The following is a 23,828-nucleotide window of genomic DNA, read 5'->3' as shown; positions in this document are numbered from 1 at the left end:
AACATAAGTTTTGCTCATCTAGGCACCTTGTTTATGTCTGTTGAACAGGATGCTCTGGGTTTTGAGGATGAGAATGATGTTTTCTGGGTCGGGCCCATCCAGGATTCGGGCAGACTTTGTGCAGAGGAACTCATAGGCTTTGTTAACTTTTTCAAACATGTCCTGGAAGACAAAAGTTGGTGCTGAAATCAACTCCAGAGGTACCATAAACCTACACTTCTGGATTGTATTAAAAGTGATTATATGCACTCACCCTCCCCTCTGGATTTTTGTCAGGATGGTACTTCTGTGCCAGTCTGAAATAGGCTTTTCTGATTTTACTTTCATCATGCCTGGAAAAAAAAATAAGAAAAAAATGTTGCGTTCAATGAAAGAAACAGATTTAAGCTATCTATTTTATATAAATCCACATGAAGCATATTACATATAATTAGAGATGACTATCTGAAAAAAATAACCAAATAAAATGTTTCCACTCACTGGCCCTGTCCTTTGGGGAGGTTGAGGACTTCATAAGCATCATCCACAGACATCGAGGGAGGTTTCTTTTCCACCTCCCTCTTCCACGCTTCAAGAGTATCTTTCAGAAGCCTCACCTGTGAAAATAATCATTGCAGTGAATAAGTAAACTCAAATAATCTTTTGTAAGAAAATACAAGCAGAACAGTGAACGATTAGGTTACAAACAACCAAGAAAACCACACACAGGGTCTCGAATAGGCCAGTTGGGGAAGCGGGTGGTGTCACACAGATGTCTGAGGTAGTAGATGTTGCAGAAGAGCTCGTTGTCCAGCTGAGGGAAGCTGATCACTGGGATGGGGCAGTACTGGTACAGGGCCCGCGTGTTACTCTGCAGCCTGGGGCTGAAGTCAGCCACATGAGCTGCTATCTTCTCGATCATCATCCGTCTGAAACACAAGTCGAATACTTACTTTTAAAAACATCCACGTGTCAAACAGCAGCTTTCATCACTGCACTGCTAAAGAAAGTCACATTACTGTTAGAAAAGAGCAATTATACTAAAGAGAAGTCAGTTCCCACCTCATCTCACTGCTCCAAATGGCTTCAGGTGTATCAAACTCTCCAAGGAATATCTCAGAGAAGCGTTCAGCCTCGTAGTTTTCCAGATAGCACACCATTGCCTCGGGCAACACCGATCCCAGAACACTGCGCTGCACAATGTCCGGACCCTTAGACTGTGGACACAGAGTCGACACCATTGCCATGTTAAAAGGAACAATAAACTCAGAGGATTTTAATCTGTTAAGATCCATATTTCGTCATACCTCCTCTGATTTGAAGGCTTGTTTCAGGTGGGTGTACTTCAAGTACCTAAAAAAAACACAGCAAGTTTACAGGCATTATCTGCATCTGCTTACGAGCTTTCTACATGCTGTTTCTCTCCATTTACATGTGCAACATCCATTATTTATCACATTTTATCCAAAGAAGTCAATAATAAACTATTGGGGAAAAACAAATGCAAAAAATATTGAATTTCCTTCATGTAGATAAGAGAAATACAAAGATTGGCAGAAAGTTTTTAAACCGTAATAGACAAAAAGGGACAAACTAAGGCTTTATGTCAGTGCTTGTGTTCACCTTGCAACGGGAAGCACGTTGGAGCCCGTGTACATCATGATGAAGAAGAAAATTCCAGTTAAATAGAGGCGCTGCAGGTTGGGGTTGTCCTGCATCACCAGGTACAGAAGATTGGCAACTTTTTCCACCAGAATGGGGTCAAAAGTCAAAAGCAGCTGAAATGGGAAATAAGAAAAATAGAAGGAGGCCAACAAATACCGTTTAATGTGATTCAATAATTCACATGCAGTGAAGAAAGGTTAAGAATATACTAAAGTAAAAGTGTTACCTGGACAATGTGAGGGAGACAGGCATTGTCACTGACCATCCTCTTGATCTTAGGTAAGGGACGAATAATAGAATTATCCTGGTCCCTGAGAAAAAAACAATAAAAAGGTGCGTTGTAATAGAGGTGAAAATATTCAGTCACTCCAGAAAACAAAGCCAGCTAAATTGAAAATTTAGCCAGCTAAATTGAAAAAATGGTTTGATAAGAATAAGTTATCACTTAATTTAAAAAAAAAAAATACGTTCATGGTATTTTCTAAACAGAAACGGGATGAAAAGGTGTCTTTGTGTGTTGATGGATCTGCTATTGAAAGAGTGTATCAGTTTAGATTTTTGGGTGTAATTAGAGATGAAAACCTCACATGAACACGAACACGAACTACTTTAAAACAAATGTGTATTTCAGTATGCGGTGTAAAATTATGGAACTCCTTAACAATTGATATAAAGGATTGTAAAAATATTCACCAGTTCAAGAAATTGTATAAAGACAACATAATCAGACAATATGAATTTAACGGGTAAAATATCTTTTGTTGTTTTTTTGTTTTTGGTGTTGTTGGTGAGTTATTGTGTATGTTTTCTTATTTTTTTTGTTTTGTTTATTATTTTTTTGGTATTATATAAGCAGTGATTGTTGAACAGACGGACAGACCATCTTCATATGTATTGTTTTATTTCTTTTGAGAAAGGGGCTTGTAATATAAGGCTTTCTTCTTCTTGCCCCTTTTCGATCATGGAATGGAACATGTATGTGAACTACCATTTCCATGATACGGAATAAATAAAATTGAAATGAAAGAAGCTAGAAAAACTAAGCAGACAGCCAGAAATCCCCACCTGCTGGGGTAGAAGGAGCACATGCTGATGAGCATGTTGAGGATCAGCGTGGCCAGGTCGGATTCGTTCATCACCGCCTGTCCTGTGGCCAGCAGGCACCACTTCAGCTGAGGGATGGCCTGCAGGGGGCGCCACCCGTCCATCCCTTGTGCCCAGCATCGAGTTTTGGCCGTGAGGACGCCCGTATTCCAAAATTCCTGCATCTGGACATGATTAAACAAAATGAGAAATTATAGAAGGGAATGGTATCGCATAATCAAGTTTTAAAAGAAATAAACAGTGACGAGGGCGAGGGGGAAAAAAAAATATTAAAGAAGGGACATCTTAGTAACTGGGATAATGTGGTGATGTCATCACAGACATGATCAATTCACAGAGGGGATATTATTAGATCGGCTGCTTCATATGTTCATATTATTCCAATTTTGGTAAGCTTCCCTTAGCAGGAATATTCACCCCAACTTCCAATTTGACTTTGCACAAAATGAAAGAAGAAATCCCACCACTGATGATAATCATGTACCTCCTCAAAGCTGTAAGGTCCTCTTCTTTCTTTGTCTGCGTTACCAAAGTACCACTCCTTCTCACTCTCCCTCTTCATGTCTGGAGAAGCCTCCAGCACGTTGCTCTGTGGAAAGAGGAAAGACTCATCTGGAGACACATTAAAGGTTTTTTTTTCCAAACATTTTTCAGTGTTGAACTAAATTTTCCCTACGACTCATTAATTATAACATCTGGTATTATTGCAACTGATGAATATAAATGCTCAAACGACGGAGGTTGTTACCTGAAGAGGCACAGTAGCTCTGCTGGTGTGCAGATGAGCCAAGGTGAGCAGGTCCACAAAGATTCGGACTCCATTTGAATCCATCACCTCTTTCACATTTTTCTGCAGAGCAACAAATTCATTATCATGCAAAACAGCCACAAACAAAAGAGGGTCAAATAAACGTGTTATGCAGACGTGCACAAGTGCTTGGATTAGTCTCCTTCAGAGCATACCCTGTTAAGAATAAGCTTGTTGAGGAACAGAATGAGTCTGTCTCTTTCCAGCTTGTCTGTAGACTGTAACCACAGAAACACATCGAAGGCTTCAGGATTTATTGGTGAACACAAAAACAAAGTAAAGGGTTGAAGTGAGAGTTTGCCTGCTCATACCCGGTCCAGCATTCCTACAATGTATTTCGTGTCTGCGAAGGGACCGATCTCCTCGGAGCACTTGCCGTAGACTATTGCAAGCGCCTGCAGGCACAGGCACTTCATCATCACTTTGGGTGTAAGCAAAAAGCGGTGGTAGAGCTCATTGAAGAACTCGTACCTACGGGTACAGATACAGGACACGGTGAATCATCTTTGTGTTATTTGCGCTGAAAAATAATAATAATAATAATAACGGCGGAGGGGGGTTGATGGCTCAATTGTAATCTTACGATCTTTTGATGGCACTTGATTCTTCATTTTCATCTTCCTCCAGCAGCAGACGCAGGTAATAATCCCCTATCTTTATCTCATCTGAAAGGCACTCGTATTTCACCTGCAGAAAAACACAATAAAGCACAGCTTTAAATGATAATGCGCTACAGTTGCACCTGCATGCTTCTGTTTTTTTGTCTTTTTCTTCATTTCCTCTGCTTCACGTGCCATTTGACTGCGACTTCCCGGATTTACAGACAGAAATAAATGAAAAGCCATGAAGCCAGAAGTGAGAGCAAACCTCAAACTCCTGGTGGTTCCAGGAGATGACGGCGGCATTGCCGAGTTCGCGGTCCACGCCGAACGCACGCATCTCCCCCTCCAGAGCGTCTCTCAGCTCCTCCCTCGTTTTAAGGTTCCAGATGAGGTTGGAACGTGCGTGGTCTAGCTGGAATCTAGAAGTGGGATAAAATAAAAATGCTGAAAGCTCTGTTTTATCGACTGCAATATGAATATAGATCAACTAAGAAAAAAGTTCACATAAGCCTTAAATATCAGTCTTACAGATGCTCTCATGGAAAAATAAAGACCCTTTGACAAACTTGCCATAACTCTGTTCTATAAAGATGGAAAAAGGAGGGTCTGCAACATTTCTCAGAGGACATTTGGAGTTCATGTAACCATTCTGTTCTACCTGTAGTAGAAAAGCTCCCAGTTTGAATCGATCTTTATTCTTTGCCTTCTCTTTCTGAGGATGACAGGCTTTTGGTTTGGATTCTGAAATCAAAAAATAAGCAAACTTCTTTAAGTTTAATATCAGTTACTATCTACAGCATTTGTGTATTAGTTGGGCTTTTTTTCAGTTCAAAAAGAGAGAAGTTGAAATGGATGGTGACAAAATGAGCAACTTCTTAGACAAAAATGAAAATAAAAAAATAAATAAAACAGAATTGAAACTGAAGGTTTTTTCCAGGAGGAACATGAAACAAAACAAAAAGTCAGGTATTAAGGTTTTAGGAGACAAAAAGAAAGAACGAAAAAGAATCAGACCAAGATCCAAAAACAAAGACATTGAAACATTTAAAAAAGAAAAACCACAGGGCGTTAGGTCTTTTGCAGTTCTAGGTCTTTTGTGATGCCATTTGTTCCTTTCAAAACAATGAATAAAAGATAAATCTATTTATTTATTTTGCAAGATGATGAGGAAAGCTCTTAGCCCCAACATATCCATCAGTAGAGTAAACCCAAAATGAACAAATGGATGATGCTGCTCCATGAATGTTCCTGCAGTAACACAGAATGTCCTGCAACATCAAAAATGGTGACGGGCATCATAAAACCAGTGCTGCAGAGGAGAGCAAGTGCTGCTCTGCAGAGTTCTGTCTGCTCAGGGTAACTGTAGTCCCATGTGACACTAAACACCTATTCTGTATTCAAGTCAACTTCTGAGGTAAGAAGGATGTTTTATTTGCATAGTGGACATTCCTTGTGGGTGATATTCAGTAATCATCATTATATATTCAAAAGAAATCCAAAAAACAAACAAACAAAAAACAAGGACAATCCATATGTGACATGTAGATGGATGATGGTTTGGTCAGGAGAAAGAAAATGGAAAGAATATTATATGAACGAATCCCATTGGTCAGTCCTACTTACCAAGTTATTTCTGTCCTGCTGCATTGTTTGACAGCAGAGAAACCAGACAAGACAAGGGGAGGGTGGGGTAGAGACACAGAGAGATTATTGTTCCTGAGATCAAACACATGGATCGCAGCATGGGTTACAGGTCGCTATACGGCCAATACACAGGAAGACTGATATGCTGAATTACAACTAAATCCTTCAGAATTAACAGATGACTCATTTTTCCAAGACACCGTCATCAACTGTCAACGGATTATGACGTAAAAATGGACTGAGCTGAAAGCAAGCCAGTCAAATTAATCTGCAGATCAACAATGTTGAGTGATTGAAAGGGAGGCAGGAGTAACGGAGAAGGAACACAAGGACCAAGCCAGGACGCCGCTGCTTTCTTTTGAAAATAGAATTGATTGGACTTGCAGAAACACAAAAAGAAGGACAAGCAACAGTGACCCAAGGTTTTAACAAATATTTCAGACAACGGCACCCTCCCACAAAAACGTTTGCAAGAATGAGCCAGAGGAGTTTGGGCTTAATAAGCATCGATTCAAAAAAAAGAAAATAGAAAAGAAAAAGGGTTTCATAAGACCTTGGACCTTGAATTTGAAAAGTTTAAAAAAACCTTGATCACATTCTGCACCTCACCACAGTAAACTGCACCTGCAATAGAAGTATCTCGCTACACCCAATCACAAACATAAAACTTACTGCAAATGTAAAACTTATTGCAAAACTTTGCAGTAAGTGGAGATATATTTTTACTGGGAAAAAATATACAAAACAACGAGAACTGCATTTTGAAAAATACTGTCAGCAGAGCAAGCGGCACCAGAGAAAACACTGCCTTTCATGCAAAATGACAGCAGCGACTGGAAAAGTGATGTTATTTGGTTTGGCTCTGCATTCCTCAGCACTGTGCAGCATCAGCCAGAGGAGCAACAGTTACAGCACCCGAGCAGACAAGGTCAGCGGCAGTAGCTGGTCTGGGAGGTGAAGGATAATCAGTCCTCTTATAAAAAGAAATGAATGCGCACCTCCTTCTGTGCAATGCCCATCTTGTCTCTCCAGTGCATCAGCACCACATCAGCCTTCTCCTTGGCAAACTTCTCCACCTCTTTGGCTGCTTTGCCTGCAATCCGCTGCCACTCAGGCACCTTGTTGCGGTTTAGCTGGTCCTGCAAGAACGAACAATGAAAATAAGAAGAAGTCACAGCAAACACGTTTATGATTTGTTTGCATTTTGAGAAAAAAAAAGTGTGCATGTGATGCATTTGTCCAGATACCGTTGCAATTTTCAAGTTGTCCCGGATGTGCATCCGGTCCACATCCTTCTCTGGGACAGAGTCAGGACTGTCCAAGTAAGCCAACAGGCCAGTTGGCTACAAACACAGAGGAAAACAACAATAATAAAATTAATAGACTTTAAACAAGGCACCTCGGCTGCCAGGAAGTGAGCAAGGGCTTCCGTCCTTACGCTTCAGCATCACTGTCATTACACTAAGAGCTCCTGGCATGAGTGCTGACAGGCATCAAATCTGATTTAGAGGCATACCAGGATTCTCTTGAGGAGGTTCATGGCCACACAGTTCTCCGCTGTCCACAGTCCCACCAGGTGACGACTCAGTTGCCTGATACGTATCGGACATAAGCAGATGAGAGAACCGTCAACGTTAGCAACTTAAACTTGTATTGCATTTGCATTTACACAATAAGCCTACAGAGATATTTTAATCTGAAGTACAACACTCCAAAAAGAAAAAATTCAAGTGTATTTTTAAAAGGTTTGACCTGTTTGTGAGCATCCGCTGGTCTGAGCTCATGGTGAACAACGATGTGTGCAGATGCCGTGGCAAAGCCCCTTCACTCAAAGCCAGGTCTTGCATCTTAGTGGCGATTTCTTTGTCTCCTTCCTAAATGTGAGCAAAGTTGGGTTGGTGGTCAAAGGAAAGTCTCAGAGATTAAGCACTTATGCAGGACTGCATAAGCACTTACCTCAATGATGGCTTTCATGACGAGGCCGGCTCCCTTCACTATTGCCATGGATGGATGCTGGAGAGAAGGACAAACAGATTTAAAAAACAAAAAAAGCATGCATCCAACAGGAATGCCAGTCATATTGCTATTATAATCCAGGGGGTAATGTTCAATGAAGGGAACCTCCTACCTGGAAAAGTTTGAATAACGTTCGTCCATTAGAGGCTACCATCTCAAGCAGCATGTCAAACTGCTGCCCCTCGGTAGTTTCACTATAAGGGGCGCACAGCGCGAACGTTAGGAAGTCCAACAAAGAGCTGATGACCAAAGCTCCCGTCCCATGGTCCTGGGAAAATAAAGGCAATACAAGTCTATTAAAAAACTAAATGCACACCCAAGTTCATTTATGAAACTGTTTCACAGCGAAACCGTTCCTTTTATGCTTGAGTTCTGACTTTTGCAAGCTTTCTGACACAAAAGAGACATGTACCACATTGGTGAGGAATTTTTCAAGGAGGTTTTCCAGAAACTTCTTTGAGGACAGAAGAGAGGCCTTGTTCAGCTGCTCTTGTCTCAGGTCATAGTCATCGTGCATCGGCTGTAAACAAAGAAAGAAAGAATCTCAAAGTGAAAGAAAATTACACAATAAGCCTACAGAGACTTTACTGGGTGGATATCAAAATGATTTAGGTGACACTTACACACATCAGAGCGCAGAGCATGTCTATAGCAGCGTGAGTCACACCATTGTTGTTTCTTTTTAAAGCTTTGACCGTCTTTACTCCCAACTTTTCCCTGAACCTAGGACACACAAACAATTTTGAAGATTTAAAAAGACACTTAAAAAAAAGGTGACATTGCTTTTATAGAGACGATAACATAAAAACAAACTAGAAGCCAAAACTAGAGGTCTGGGGTTGGATACACAACGAATTCATTGCTTCTATAATTACTTGTTGTTTCTTTTGCTTTGCGGCCATCAAAAGAGTGCATTGAAAAACAAAAAAATAAGTTTGCATTAATGACTATGCGAGAGAAACACCAAGGTGTGTTAGCAATGAATCTTTCCAGGAAAACCAACTTTGGCTCATTTGCTTCACAACAAACAATGGATAAACAGTAAATACATTTCCTCTCATATATCTCAGTGACCCTGAAAGACTGCAAGGTGCCTGAATATGGCAGAGAAACAGAAATGTAGAGAACAGAGTAACTGAAGCAAATAATGGGAGTTGAGATGTAGACATGAAAACAAGAGGAAAAAAAAACACTGATAGTTTGAAAGCAGAGTCAAATTGAGGCAGACAGCTCGACTGAGTAGGGTGACATAACTTCCCGTCTGATATGCCTGTCTTAAAGAGCGAAGATAAAACAAGAGAGGACACAACTTAAACAAAAAAAAGACTCTGGAGAAGATCAAGAAAGATATAAAGACGGACAAAAGGGCAGACTGAGATGTATGGATTCATATTTACGTTGCATCTGTGAGTCCAGACCCTTGACCAGACCTTGGAGATAGAGCATGCCTGTTACAAGCAGCTCAGCACAAGTAGATTTGATCAAAGAAATACAACACACAGGTGGAGAGCATGACATATCGGCTGCAGTCTTACTTAGGCAGCTGAGTGAAGGCCTGGAAGCCGGCCTTGGAGGCCACCAGGCGACGGATGGCCTGAAAATGACTTTCCAGCTCAGCGTTGAGAGTCGGCAGCTCGGCCTCCTGGGATAAAAGAGCCAGGATGGCGTTGTTGATGAGCTTCTCTTTGTTCTCAGAGAAGAGACCCTGGAGAAATAAAGACAGGGAGAATTCACTGAAAATCCTTTTTGTGCAGACGGGCGAGGAAATCCTTCGGATATCCAACACACTCACATCTTGGGTTACGGCATGCAGCACTCCGCTGTAGGATATGTTGGCGTTGAATCTGAACACTGCATCTGCGAAGTTTCCATCTAAGCAGAGCAAGGAGGGGCATGTTCAAGAAAAGATGTGTCACTCTGTTCACTCAGAACTAGTCATTCAAAAGATTTATAACGGTGCACATTTTCTGATAGTCTAGCAGTGCATATGAAAGAACATTCGTATTTCAGTTTGGATATTATTTGGGATTTTAAATAAAAACAAACAAGACATCTGGCTGTTCTTTCTTCAGTTTTAAACATTATAACTTAGGCTTCATCTGGTCTTATCAGAGCAGAGCCGCTGCTCCTCCACATGGACAGGACATAGTGCATGTGGTGTAAAATATGTGCCAATCCATGTGCAGACTATGACGCCCTGCTGTGACCGTGCTCAGACTCACTCGGAGGTGCCGCCAGGAACCTGAGATGCAAACTCTCCACCTCCTCATCTACAGGCATGCTCAGCAAACCCCACCTCTGTCCTCTCTGGGTGGGCGCCATCTTGACGCACACATCCCTGTTTCCTGATGCTCGAACTCCATCCAGTAGGCTGGCTAGCAGGGAGTCCCTGCAGACGCACAAGGAAAGAAACAGATTCAGCTAAACGCAGTGCCAGCAATCAGTGTGATCCAAAGGCTTGAAGATAGAGCACAGCCATGCAAGGAAAATCATCTTTTGATTATTCTAAAATGTTCCGACAAAAGTTAAATGAAGTGGACTTAAAAATATTTAACAAGTTTTCAACGCTTTAGACCAGGGGTGTCAAATGTGCGGCCCGAGAGATTTTCATGCGGCCCGCGAGAAGTTTCCAACACAAAAAAACGGAATGTTAATTTACTAAAAAGGAAGACATAAATAATTGCCATGAATCGCAGCATATCCGATAATATATTTCTTCTACAAATCCATCGTTATTTCACAAAGAGAGCAGTTTGACATTTTTTTCGTTTTCTAGAATGCATTTGCCGATTTTATTTCTTTGTAGACGGTCGTTTATTTTTATTAACTGACTACTATTATATATTTTCGCAGGAAAAATATCACTGCTAAAAAAAGATAGAAGATATTTATTCGGAGAATTTCAGTTTTGAATACGAGGATAGTGACAAAGTAAAACACTGGCGTAAATATCCGCGCCAATTTTTAAAAATAAATACACTTAATTGTACTGGAAAAATCTCTAAATCACAAAGAAACACTCTCGGATGTAATAAGAAAGATTTTGCTTTTAATTAAATTTCCTATAAAAAAGCGAAAATGTAAAAAAAACATACTTGTTTCTGTTTGTAAAATGGTATTAAAAGTATCTTACATAATTTGAAAAAAAAACGAGAAATTTCAATAAAAAAAATCTTGAAGAAATATATTTTACATAATTAGAGAGTAAACAAAGTGCATATTTCCTTTAAAATTAACTAAACTGATGTTGGATTAGATAACAACATTAACATTAATAAAAAAAAAGAATTTGAAAAAAAAAAAAATTTGCACCGTTTTTGTTATTTTGAGCGTGCGGCCCGGGAGAAAAAAATTGGTCAAATCCAGCCCGCCAAGCAAAATGAGTTTGACACCCCTGCTTTAGACCCATCTCAGAGACATAAAAATGTATGCATTATGTCCATGTACCTTTCAGTAGAGGAGTACTTCCTGATCTGACCTCTGATGAATTCAACTGTAAACACCTGAGGATTGTCTGCGTCACAGATGAGAGCAAATACCTGAGGGGACATGAGACACAGTAAGATAACAAAAAACAGGCTGTGAGGGGATGTTTTGCTCATATCTTACAGCATCAAGGGCTTGCATCCCACCAGTTAACGTGCAGAGAAACAGTTCATACATTATGAAACAAATACATGCACTTCCCTCGACATTTATCTTTACAGGAGTGCGACTAGACAGGATGGGAGGGCCATTTTTACGTTGCATGAGTCATGAGCTCACCTCTCCAAAGGGTTTAATGGTGACTATGTTGTATGAAGCTGGATCTCTCTCCACTAAACAGGTCTCTGTCAGGGCCAGGATGCGTTTAACAGGCTCCTGAAATTCACAATAATCGTAATATTAATACAAATCATAATACACAACAGAAAACTCACTCTATTCATACATATACATTTTATTCTGCTACTAAGGTTTAAGCTGCCATGTCATCAAACAACGACACTAAAGTTTCATGGCACAAAGAAAACTGGGGTCCATAGATCAAATGCCATGAATCCAACTGACTTTCACTTGTATTTACACCCCTGCCGTTCATTCAGACTAGTGTCAAGCAGTCAAAGTTCAACAGGAGTCTGATTATTACACAACACCATTAATATGAGGTTTTCCTTCTCTATGATTAAAGAGGAAAATGACGGTGCAAAAAAGTGCTGTTCAGAGAGACTGCAACTCTTTGATGGATGTTACAAAAGTAGGCAGAGTGTTCTGACCGTGTGTCGCGGGGTGATCTTCTGCACCACGAACTCAGCCAGAGAAGTGATGCTCTCGTCTGAGCTGTATTTCCCCAACCTGTCCATGATGAAACTCTCATAGGTCAGCGCCTCTTTCCTCAGGCGTAGCATGATGCCAATGAAGTTTCCGGCATGTTCTATGGCACTGCGGATTATTTCATCCCGATGCTCTGAGGCAAACAGGTGCTGGACAGAAAGAGGGAACGGGAAAATGCATTAAATGAGGTAACGAAGGATAAACGTATACAGTACGTGCAAAGTTTATTAGTACATACCAGCCTGCTGAAGCCCCCGTAAAGGATGCAAAATCCTCCCTGATAGTCAGAAACTTCCACAAAGCCCTCCACATTTCGGTAGTCATAGGAACACACCACTCGGTTAGTGTGGGGGTCGATCTGGTCGATGCCCCCCGGTGTCACCTCTAAACTCACAGGCCTCCGCGTGTCACTCCAGTGATGTTTGTAGCAATTATAGCGCTGTGAACAGAGTGTCACATACTATTCATGTAGTTCATACACTGCCAGCACGCTGGGCAGCTTTTACTCTAATCGGTTATTTATCCTCCACGTCTTTTTTCCTTGCGTCAGGACTTACCCTGCCAGTGATCTTCCCCTCTGAAAACTCTGTTCTGAATCTCTGCAGGTAAAAAGAATAAAAACATTAATTAATTAATATTAATAATATAAATTAACACAAACTTGCCTGGTAAGCTGCTCTTCTTCCATGTTCACTCTTAACTTTTTAATATATCAAAATTACAAGTATTTCTATGAGGAAACACTGACTGGTTGTACTGTAACACTTATTAAAACTGATTTTATTTCCTCACAACTTATCTGATGATTCATATTGGTCTTGCACAACCATAATAAAAAAATCAAAGGCAAGATATTTTGCAAGTATTGCAGACTTTGACATAGTACAGTAAAGCAAGATTTTCGGTCATGAAAAAAAAACTAAATAAAAAAAAGCAAATGAAACACCACACCTGAGATCTTTTAAGATTTATGTGCATGAGGCGTCTTTAGTGATTGATAATTGCATGAATGACTGTTTTTTTCCCTTACAAGTGCTTCTGTGAGTAGCTCTGTCCGGTGCTCCGTTGAGAACTTGAGTGTTTCTGACTTCTTGCTGCTGCCTTTCCGGAACGTGAGGCTGAACTCTGTACCCTGACCTTTTCCCACCGGGCCGATGCCGCAGATGTCTCCATAAGGCCACTAGCAATCGAGAAACAAAAACACAAAATCCACAAGGCTGAGCAGAGGCAGCTAAAAATACAGTTTCAGCTTCAAATTGATTTTCAATAATCGTATATAGAGCCAAGGAAAGTAAATCCCTGACGTCCCCCTGGGGCACTGATGCGTAATGACAGTTCCTGGAAGAGATGCTGCATACATACTGACCTGATTTGTTACTTCTAACGTGGTGGGATTGTAAGTGGTAATGCCATGTGTTCCCACCGAGAAGACTCGCTTGTATCTGTAACACAGAGACGGGATGAGTCTTACACATGGCCTACCCACCAACAACTGCACAAACAGCAACAAAAACAACACGGGCAGTCGCACAACATTAACAGTTATGGTGCAGGTGAAGATGTCGCAGTCATTTCAACATGCAAGATCCAGTTACCATGACAACCGTATTCGCTGGCACATTTACTTGTAAGAATAATTCTGCAGCCCTGATTGTAAGAGAGTAATGAGTCAAGGATTAATGACATCACCAGGACTCAGGATTTGCATGTTAGTTTCCAGGCATTTCTGTGAGCCACTCAATAAATGACACAATAATAATCTCACCGCTTGCATCAAGGGTTCACTGATCACACTCAGGAGAAAAAAGATGTATGCCAGTACGATTCAATATCAATACTGCTATAACTGTCATTTATTCTCTTCAGCAACATAGGCTCTGTGGCAAATATCAAAAAGGGAAAAGTAACAATTCCTGACTGCTTCCATTAGCAGTTATGTAATGAGTTACTGGTTAACACTCAAGCAACACACCATACTTTACGAGAAGAGTAATGAGCATCGAGCTTTGTCACACAGTAGGAAGGAAGTGTGAAAAGTTTATGAGTGCTACGCTGAGTGAGCGTGTGTGTGTGTGGGCACAGAGGCACATCCATGCGTGCTTGGTTGTGGTTTGGAAACGGTTTCAGTTGCAGCTTTTGCCCAATTCATAATATTCTGCAGAGTGAACTGAACCCAACTACTTTCAGGATTTTAAGCATGCAAAAAACATTTGAGGTTTAAATATGTTTTAGTGATGTACTTGGTATGTTCCTTTATATACACTGTGCTCTAAAGAATTTAACAGGTCTACACACTGGTCATGCTGACTCGACTCCTTTCCTTTCTGCACATCCTCTATAAGCCCAAATAACATGAGGTCTAGAGAAGTTATAGAACCATATCCTACTAAGAAAGAGTAGAGGGAACTATATTTGAGAGGTTACATCCTTCCTTTTTCTGCTTTAGTCTGATTACATGAGAAGCACAAACCGACAGGACAGGCAGCGGCCTGAGGCAAGTGTGAAACATTAGGCTTAAGCTCAACCCTCCACCAGTCTCTCCTTTTTAACAATTATGCCAATATCACTTGCTTTTTGGGTACTTTCACAATCCGAATGAATGCAAGTACAAATTAGAGGCTGACTGATTGATCGCCTTGGAAAATTAAATGGCAACAATAGTTTGTAAAACGGTCCACCTGTATCTACAGTTTCCACCAGGCACAAAACAACTAGCATCACAATTAGCTAAACGAAATCAATACATAAAGTCAAGGTAATGTCAATGTGGATATATTTCCCCTTCAGTCTTTAAAGGTTTCAGACAAAAAGCAGCTTCAGACAGATTTTATTGTGAGTAAATCAAGCATATGACTGATAGATGTAGAGACATAATAGTCTCAACACCTATTGACTACCCTATTCAAGCCATTTTTATACTAAAAATACATGAATGACTCCTCTAAGGAGTTGGGCTGACCTTGGTGCCAAGAGGTTGGCTTAAATAGAGTCAGCACAAACTTAGTTAATTATTAATTCACAGCAGGCTCACAGTTTAATTCTATAAGGACACAGGCGTAATACAGACGTCCATAACCGGTTTATTCCTAAGGCTGTGCTTTTATAAACATGAAACTGCTTAACACATGAAAAATGTGTCTTTCCAGACATCCCGGCTATTCTATAAATAGAGAAGCCAATAAATACTGTATACTTCTAAAACAAAGTAAGGCCTGTACGTAGAAAAATTAGAACAGTAGCAATGAGTTTGCATGCATCTACCATGAATCTCTCATAATTGAAACCGGTGACCATTTGACATCTCATGCTGCTGTGATTCAGATTTACATTTCCTGAAAGATAGAAAAAACGATGCATCTTATCATAATCAAGTGCTGGTAACGTTTAGTTTGTTTGACGTTTGTGTAATTTAGAACAAGCCTTCTAGATGTATAAATGTTAAGTAGCATTCATACATTCAGATGTTTATTTGGTGTGTCCCTAAAGCTCCTTTCAGTCTAAGATTTCTTAATGTAATACATTAAGCAACTTCCTGTCTCTTTTACTAAACTCATCTTTGTAAGAAGAGACGCAGTTGCTAAAAGAATCCTGAGCAGCAGATTTTTCTTGCTTTGTTTTCAACATAATGTTGAAAATCACAAAAAAAAACTCAAGAAGCAAGCATTTATAGAGAAACATGACCTGATGAAAAGAGAACAGAGTGTCAGTATGGCATTTCAACTAAATGATCACATTTGAGAGACCTACTAAACCCACAAACACGTTTTTTTATACAAAAAAAAGAAAGCTGAATGCTCCATGTATTGATATGCACATTAGCTTGTTTAAAACTAGTTGTATATTCTTCTTGGACCTGAGTCACTTTCTAAACACAGGAACTGGTAAACCAATTTGTGCATTGTACAGTTGCACATGTAACCACAATGTGCTGATGTAACAGCTCCTCATCACAATCACTTTAAAATACAGGGCCTGGCTGCATCAGGACAAGAACATCTATAAACAAAAATCAAAACAAAACAGCCCTGGAATCCTCTAAGTGTGTCAAATATGACGACATATGTAAGCAGCACATAATGTCATCATGAAAGTAGAATGAGCTGCATCCTATTTTCACAATGGCTAGTTGCAATGCCAATTGGCTATTGATAAAAATTAGATTTTCTTTTTCGGTCATAAATACAGCAATGAATGTTTCCTGATCATACAACCATCATGCACAGGGACATCAACTAGACGCAAAAGTAAATGCATCATTGATGTGGGAGCGTTCTTCTACTGCAAGAACAGAACATGCAAAGCTAGCAATTTGTAAACAACCAACAAACATTGGGAAAACAAACTTAACTCAACACGTAAAACTAGAGATACTGAGTATTGATATAGGTACAAATGAATGATTTCCATTTTTCTTGCCAAAAACGAATGCGATACATGTACAGTCGTGAAGGACAGACAACTGTCGGGACAACAAATTCAATCCAACACATCACAACAATAAAAGATAGCAAGAGCACAAAACCAGCAGCCTGATATATTTCAGTCAGAAAAATGTAAAAAAAAAAGTAAAGCTCTTCAGGGAAAAAAAATGATATCATTCCTGGCACTGGCTGATCAACCACTTTTTGTAGTTGAAGATTTAAGTTTCACCAAGTTGATGTTACCTGAGGCCAAAACACACAACACTGAGCAGGAAGTACATCTCCAATATTCTGCCACCAGAGAATATGTTTCCAGTAGAAACAACCTGCTGAAAGCCAGTCCCAGCGCACTCAGTTTGGTAACAGACATTTAGACATCCGATGGCAGCGAGATGTCCTTGTTATGTCTGACTGCTCAGTTTTTATTATCTTGTGCACCTATCTTCATTTTCAAACGTTCAAAGAGAGCAAGTGAAGTTGAAGATGTGGGGCAAGAAAATACTTGTTTGGTTGTCTGTTGCAGTCATTTTAAATTTGTAATTACATTTAAAAAGAGGAAGCAAGAATACCTTTTATCCAGCTTGCAATGTAAATTAGTTTTCTGTCAATTGTGAACAAATACATCATGTTCAGGAAACAGGCATTGGAGTCGATTATAGTTCTGAGAAAACAAATTTCACCTGGCAGGTTAAACCAGGACTGGAAATGCCAAATAAATTACAATTGGTGCAAAAGAAGTGTTGAAAGAGAAAATCCTTTAGCAAATATGAGGTAAAAAAATGTGTCTTTTACGTAAAAATGTGATGAAATGTTGTGACACAAGGAGGACACAGAAACACAAAATCAACGTTCTTGAAAACCACAGTCCCAAGATTTAAATTAAATATGACCATGAGCACTGAGACGAGGAGCAGTTAAGGTAAAGTGTAAATGTTTCTAGGGTGGTGTTGAGGCCAATATCAGATTATTTAAATCACTCAGACAGCAAGCAAGGTCATAAATTTGATTATGTCCCCAAAACATGCAAGAATGAATGAATGTTAAAAAGGAAAACAGACCAAATAAAAAAATGCAAGGCACACTATGAAGCAACAAATCAGGTTTATTTGTTTCCCTTCAGCTTTCCTCCGCCCACAAACACTCTGCATTACAGTAGCATTCATTGTAAAAAATAAAATATGAATGAATAAAATAAAAGTGTCGGATACAAGTACAGAGGAGCATCTTTGTGGATCTAGTAGGATAAGCTGAAGCCTGAAGGACTTTCTGCAGCACAAAAAAAAACAATGTGAGCACAAGAAAAACCCATAAACTACTCTAAACACGCTTGTGATGTAGGTGCTGCACAATCCAGGCCCTAAAAAACAGATTTTAATTACCTGTTGCATGGTAGTACGCTATAAGAAGAAAGTAAAATAAATCTGAGTGTGTGGAATTCAACTTTTCTTGAAAACTTCAAGCTCTCCACTAAAACCTTTTATTTCTAGGTCTGTGATAAAAAGTAGAAACATGAATTATAAAAACTTTTAGAAGCAAAACCTTTTAATTTTACTGAAAGTTATTATTATTATTGTCCTTGTGAAATGATTACGCCGACTCATATTGAAAATGCTGATGCAACAGAGTGTCGATTCAATCTTGTAAAATAATAGCCCATTTCTCTTTGGGTCATATTGGGTCAATAAAGTACACACCGCACAAGTCTATTTTCTGTGTTATTTACAGTAAACCTTCCTTTAGCACCACTAAGTAAAGACATGATCGTTTCAGATGAGCTTGATTCTGCACAGCTGTCATCTTTTTTAAATGATTCATCTTGTTTCAGAAAGAGATACTGTTTAAATCCATCGCTGACGTTATAACTGCGGTTGATTCACTGGAAAATGTACAAGTTCACAAAGTCAGTTTAGGAAAAATAAGCTTTTTTCCCCCCCTTCCTAATACCAGATAAACTAGTAAATGAATAAATAGCTTGAATTCAAACACTTTCTGTGGAAGAGCCCACCAAATATATGATTGCTTTACAACAGAGTGAAAAATTAAACCCTCTCTTTCTGTTGGTGTATAAAAGCTACAAGACCGCTCCAAATTCTGGTTATTCATTTCCCCCTACTCACTTGCATTTTGTGCTTGCCCTCTCACTGAGATGGTTTTATTTTCTTCCCCAACTTTTGATCTCTTTTACTTTACTGTACCAATAGAATTACCTTTAAAATTTGACATCAATCATTCAATATTCTGTTGCTGACAGAAACACTTCTCTGCCATGTAAGACATAAATCCTGCTGAACTCGGTTCTGGAGAGGTCTCAAGGCAATTTCCATCTAATTCAGATAAACCACCACCCTGTGCTTTAAAGTGCATCATAGTGTTGCTCTGACATACGTCACACGCTACCACTCGCTTCTGCTGTCAGGAAGCATTTGCACGATAAGCTACTGATGATGTCTAATGCTCTGCAGCTCCGCTCAAGTTACTCCAACCAAGGAGAGGCCTTAATGGGACAAAGACTTTTAGAAAGCAGGTATTGGTAATATGATGCCATTGGCTCACATACTGCAGCTCTTCCGTTTTACTAGCTTCAAAGGCCTACAAGTATCTACAGACAGTCATTTTTAAATTATTATCCACTTTATCCACTGATACAGTTGATATACTGCATCATAAAACATATGTACTCCATGCTAACATGCAGTATTGCCCTCCCTCCTACTTTGGTGGTTTCCCTTCAAACTATGTTGTAGAAAAAATAAAAATAACTACCTTGTGTGTGTGTGTGTGTGTGTGTGTGTGTGTGTGTGTGTGTGTGTGTAACAACATTCCCCAATGTGATCATCATGTGACAGCAGGATAAGATGAGATGGAATACAGCATTTACAAATGATCAGTAATTGATTACTACTCACTTTAACTACGGGTTGACACCTAGGAAAGCTTTTGCTGAAGCTTGATAAAGTGTAAATGGGAAAAGAACAATGTCTGTACGCCGTGTTAAAGCAGTTGTCTTTAATTTCTAGACAACAAGTCCACGTCGATACAAGGACATCTTATACAAAGTTAGTTTTGTCCTGTGTTCATTGTTTTTCCCCTTTCAGTTACATTTCATTGGTCAGTAAAGTTCTGGACAACAGATTGATCCCATAACTGCTGACAGGGGTCTGCAGACCTCTTATCCTCGTCTGAGATAAGGAAGTCAACACAAAGGAAGCACTGAGTCAGGGCTTCAGGATTTTCCCAAATCTCCTTAAGCAGATGATTAAGAGCACGGTTTGGGTGTGTGTTTCCTCATAAAATTATAGTAAACAATATCTGAAATTGGAAATGTCACAAGCCCTCAAAGTTCATTTGTTGGGATGAAAAAAAAAAATAAATAAATAAATAAAAAGAGTTATCTTACTTTCCCCTCCAGGAGTGTTTGGTGGTGTAGAAACAGGCCAGGTCTTTGTTGTCTTTGACGACATTCATCTTTTCACAGGACCTACGAGACAGAGGAAACGTTATAGTTACTCTGTTTAAAAAGGGACAGACAAAAAGAGTTGAGATTTTAACTGTTCAGCTGTTACACTATAAGAAGCCAATAGAACCATCCATGTATTTCCAAGTCCTTACTACATCCTTTATTCGCCACAGATTGCAACATACTGCGACACACACTTCACATAGCCCTTCACGTTTTTTCACAGGAGAGTCCCCGCATCGAACAGCCCCTCAGCTACAGAACTGAACAGCTATTATCCAACTCCTGAAGAGTCAATCACGCCATGACTGGCTGATTCCACAGTTACAAGCCATAACATCAATTCAGATAGCAGCACATGACTGCTAATATATAGCAGCCGTGGCTTTTCTGTGCCTTCACTCCCATCTTCATGGTTGCATTTTTGCAGAATTACTCGGAAAAGAGCCACTCTGAAGCGCAGCTGGGATATAACCAAGCACAAACAGAACTACGGTGAACCAGATTGCTCCACTTAACGTAAAGCAGAGATTGGACAATGTCTTAAGTGTTTGCCCAGGTGTCTGATTCAAGTTTTTTTTTTTTACAGTTTATGGCAGATGTAGGCTTCAAAAGCAAGGCAATCGATGGGAAAACTGTAGAACACAAGAAGGGAATAATTTCCTCTCCTATCCCTGGAGCACTAATTTGCTAGCGGCTGCAATGTGACAAGGGGAACCTGTGTCAGCAATCTACGAGGATCCGGGAAAAATCTAACTTCAATTTTCCTTCCTCTTCATTTCAGTGGGCAGAATGAAGCTGTGAGCAGCAAAAGAAGCCAAACGTTTTTGTTACATATTCACTCCAAAAAGGACCAAGTCTTGTGTTCACAGGGAAAAAGACACAGAAAAAAACTAAAGAAAAAAAAAAATACAGTTTTCAAGAGCCTAAAAACTGGATGAGAGCCTTTAGAAATGAGCCACATTTGACACTATAATACATTTGGAGACATTTTTGGAATTCTGGCTTTTTTTCCCCCCTTCTTACTTTTCAAGCATGGGCCCATAAAGCTGCATTATTAATCTTATCCAAACCGGGGGGGGGGGGGGGGTGATGGCATGCACGATAGTAGACACTGGCATCATGCACTGCATAGTTTGCTCTTCACAGAAGTGGAGGTCATGTACTTTTTTTATCATATTACTGCACTAGATTTGGTGTAATGCGTGTAAGGAAAAAATGAAAAACTGAATCATGTGACTTGCCCTCCCATGTTTTCTTGCCTGAATGCAGATGAACTGCAAATCATTCATAAGTAACCCTTGACAGATTTGAACATGTGATAAAGTATTCTTTAAATGCAAAATACACAACATGCCATATACGCAATGATTTGCTCAGGACAATGTGATAAGATAGGTGTTGGCTTTTCGAGGCTAAAACCATGTAGTTCATATGTGATTGAATAAAACCTGTAAAAGAAACCAATCTGGACAGCTAAAAATGGAGTGAAGGTGATGTCTAGCTTCCCAACTATCTAGACTACAACCTCAGGCTTTGTCTGTCCTGCCAAACTTAAAATAAATCTATTTACTATGAAAACTGCTTCTGCTTCTCCTCCTTTTCGGGTGCAGTTTGCATTTTCAACTGTACAAAAAAGACCAAATCTCTAGTTTCTTTTAAAGGATTAAATGTAACTGTAAAATTACCTCAACATCAGTGTGAGTACAAGGGTCAAACTGTCATGTGCCATCATATCAGCATATGCTCCTAAGCATATTTTTTACAAGTCCAATTAAAACTTTTGATACACTAAAGACAGCTGAAGCAATTGTAAATTCAAGACATTGAATACAGCAGAAAGTGCATCTCATCAATCTGATCAGGGAGACATTTATGCTTTTTTCCTTTTTTAAATCTTTGCTTATCCAAAGCCAGGGTTGCAACACCTTTCTGACTTTGCCAATTATGTTCAAAAATGCATGTCTAGCAACGCAGGAACTAATCTAGGATGGTGTTGTGAGTAGGGTTGCCACCCGTCCCGTAAAATACGGAATTGTCCTTTATTTGAGAAAAAAAATGTTGCGTCCCGTATTGAACTAATAGGGGCCGCAATTTGTCCCGTATTTTCATTAACGCCCCATACACACGTCTGTCACACAAACATCAATACTAAATTTAACAATAATGAACAAAATAAAACACAGAAAACATTAAGGCCAGCAAAATCTTTGATTGTGTAAATGAACTTTTACACCATATTCTAGTTGAATTATTGAAATAAATGAACTTTTACACCATATTCTAGTTGAATTATTGAAATAAATTAACTTTTACACCATATTCTAGTTGAATTATTGAAATAAATTAACTTTTACACCATATTCTTCACCTGTAGCTATATTATACATCTTGGCTGATGTGGACATACATAGCATAGGAGGATATTTCAGTTACTAGTACGGTTGTCTGTCTATACAGTCATGCAAGTTCAATGCTATTAAAGCACTTTAAACTTTAAATAAAAGCGTTTTGTTTTTTTCATATAAAATAAACAGATTTTTATGCAGTTTAGAAGTTTTGGGGATTTTTTTTGGCCCCTGTGCTGCTGAAATCGGGGCGTCCCTTATTTCTATTTCTGAAAGGTGGCAACCCTAGTTGTGAGGTACCAGGAATCTGCTTGCAAAATGAAAGCAACCACCTGATTTGAAGTAGACCAGATACATAAAACATGAAGCTGGTGGGCGCTCCTCAGGTCCATTTGGAGATGTTTTCTGGCCACCAATGTGGCAGGTAAATCCGAGCAGCATTAACATTACCTGGCTCTCAGGAAGCTAAGCCCCCTGTGCTTCATTGCAGTCGGCCTTGGCCGTCAAGAGTCTCAGCAAACACACACACTGCAGCTCTCTGGCAGTAATGTCGACAGCAAAGCTCCACCTAACTGCAGCCACGAAGACGCTGCAAACCCTTCTCTTATCAGCGTTTGTTTGCCACTTGCTGAAAAAGGGGGGGCTTTGGAAGGCCAGTATTGGATTAGCCACATGATAGCGGCTAACTAGCCTCTCAATAGTAAGTGATGGGAGAGTTAGCTCGTCGCGTTAGCATCGGGGTTCAATCAAGCAAACGCGAAGAAGGGAAAAAAGTGGCATGTGCCGAGGGATGCGTTTTACCTTTGAAATCAGTAATAGGTGTTAATTGTTCTTCAGCCCCCCCACCCTGCTGTGAGAGAGGCCGGTGCGTGTCAGGTGCTGATGGAGCTCAGTTCAAACCCCCCCCAGCGGGACTCAGGACGCTGCCATGTTCCTCCTGCGAGAAGCGCTGAATTGCGCATGCGTGCAGCCCGGCTGTCATGCGGCTGTCAGCTGATTGGTTTGTCAGGAAACGGAGGGATCGTGAAAACTGACCTCAGATCTGTTTCTGTTTGAGCTTTGCTTGATATTTAAAGTGACAGATGTCACTAAAGCTGACCTCCGAACAGTTTATTGTAGCGGGATACCGAAAGAACCGTTGAAAGAAATTAGGTTTTCTACTCGGGGTAATTTAAACGACATTTTTAAGTAAACCGCACGAGAGAACATAAGTACAAATTATAATGGTAATTTGTACTGAAACATCTGTACCTCTTAGCCTATGTGTCTCTATATCTTTTCTGGAAGAGACAGCTTTTTTCTGTTTTTCTTTTTTGAAATAATAGTTAAATTGTTACTGTATTAGCTTATTTCAAAATTGTCAAGCTTTCTACTGGTATCAGCAATCTGCAAAACAAAAAAAATCAAATATCTAGGTTAAATATTGCTATTGTGCCATCTAGGGACACCATTCCATCAATGCAGCAACAC

The 23,828-nt window shown here is 39.7% G+C and overlaps 1 protein-coding gene across 6 annotated transcripts in view; it reads right to left on the bottom strand.

The window, feature by feature from the left end:
* LOC133423715 (dnaJ homolog subfamily C member 13-like) overlaps positions 1–23,302 on the bottom strand; it is a 33,997-nt gene extending 10,695 nt beyond the window's left edge. For 2 of the 6 annotated variants that reach the window (XM_061714031.1, XM_061714027.1), the window contains exons 1-39: positions 23,160–23,302; positions 19,951–20,031; positions 13,499–13,574; positions 13,163–13,312; positions 12,690–12,731; positions 12,371–12,571; positions 12,075–12,281; positions 11,584–11,679; positions 11,266–11,357; positions 10,041–10,207; positions 9,611–9,690; positions 9,354–9,523; positions 9,216–9,248; positions 8,694–8,708; positions 8,442–8,541; positions 8,231–8,338; positions 7,931–8,086; positions 7,759–7,815; positions 7,555–7,676; positions 7,319–7,394; positions 7,050–7,145; positions 6,801–6,941; positions 5,782–5,799; positions 4,817–4,899; positions 4,424–4,577; positions 4,140–4,243; positions 3,868–4,027; positions 3,712–3,774; positions 3,497–3,598; positions 3,233–3,337; positions 2,710–2,912; positions 1,871–1,955; positions 1,603–1,757; positions 1,287–1,332; positions 1,042–1,196; positions 707–908; positions 481–596; positions 254–332; positions 27–162 (exon numbers count right to left, since the gene is read on the bottom strand). In XM_061714031.1, the coding sequence (XP_061570015.1) occupies positions 27–162; positions 254–332; positions 481–596; positions 707–908; positions 1,042–1,196; positions 1,287–1,332; positions 1,603–1,757; positions 1,871–1,955; positions 2,710–2,912; positions 3,233–3,337; positions 3,497–3,598; positions 3,712–3,774; positions 3,868–4,027; positions 4,140–4,243; positions 4,424–4,577; positions 4,817–4,899; positions 5,782–5,799; positions 6,801–6,941; positions 7,050–7,145; positions 7,319–7,394; positions 7,555–7,676; positions 7,759–7,815; positions 7,931–8,086; positions 8,231–8,338; positions 8,442–8,541; positions 8,694–8,708; positions 9,216–9,248; positions 9,354–9,523; positions 9,611–9,690; positions 10,041–10,207; positions 11,266–11,357; positions 11,584–11,679; positions 12,075–12,281; positions 12,371–12,571; positions 12,690–12,731; positions 13,163–13,312; positions 13,499–13,574; positions 19,951–20,018 (4,219 nt within the window). In that variant the 5' untranslated portion in view covers positions 20,019–20,031; positions 23,160–23,302. The remainder of the gene's footprint in view (positions 1–26; positions 163–253; positions 333–480; positions 597–706; positions 909–1,041; positions 1,197–1,286; positions 1,333–1,602; positions 1,758–1,870; positions 1,956–2,709; positions 2,913–3,232; positions 3,338–3,496; positions 3,599–3,711; positions 3,775–3,867; positions 4,028–4,139; positions 4,244–4,423; positions 4,578–4,816; positions 4,900–5,781; positions 5,800–6,800; positions 6,942–7,049; positions 7,146–7,318; positions 7,395–7,554; positions 7,677–7,758; positions 7,816–7,930; positions 8,087–8,230; positions 8,339–8,441; positions 8,542–8,693; positions 8,709–9,215; positions 9,249–9,353; positions 9,524–9,610; positions 9,691–10,040; positions 10,208–11,265; positions 11,358–11,583; positions 11,680–12,074; positions 12,282–12,370; positions 12,572–12,689; positions 12,732–13,162; positions 13,313–13,498; positions 13,575–19,950; positions 20,032–23,159) is intronic. The other 4 variants (XM_061714028.1, XM_061714030.1, XM_061714029.1 and 1 more) reach the window with 4 other exon arrangements.
* Positions 23,303–23,828: the final 526 nt, after the last annotated feature.

The sequence above is a fragment of the Cololabis saira genome, chromosome 22, assembly GCF_033807715.1.
Source record: "Cololabis saira isolate AMF1-May2022 chromosome 22, fColSai1.1, whole genome shotgun sequence".
NCBI lineage: Eukaryota > Metazoa > Chordata > Actinopteri > Beloniformes > Belonidae > Cololabis > Cololabis saira.
The sequence above is the reverse complement of the archived record's forward strand: the minus strand, read 5'-3'. Positions and strand labels throughout refer to the sequence as shown.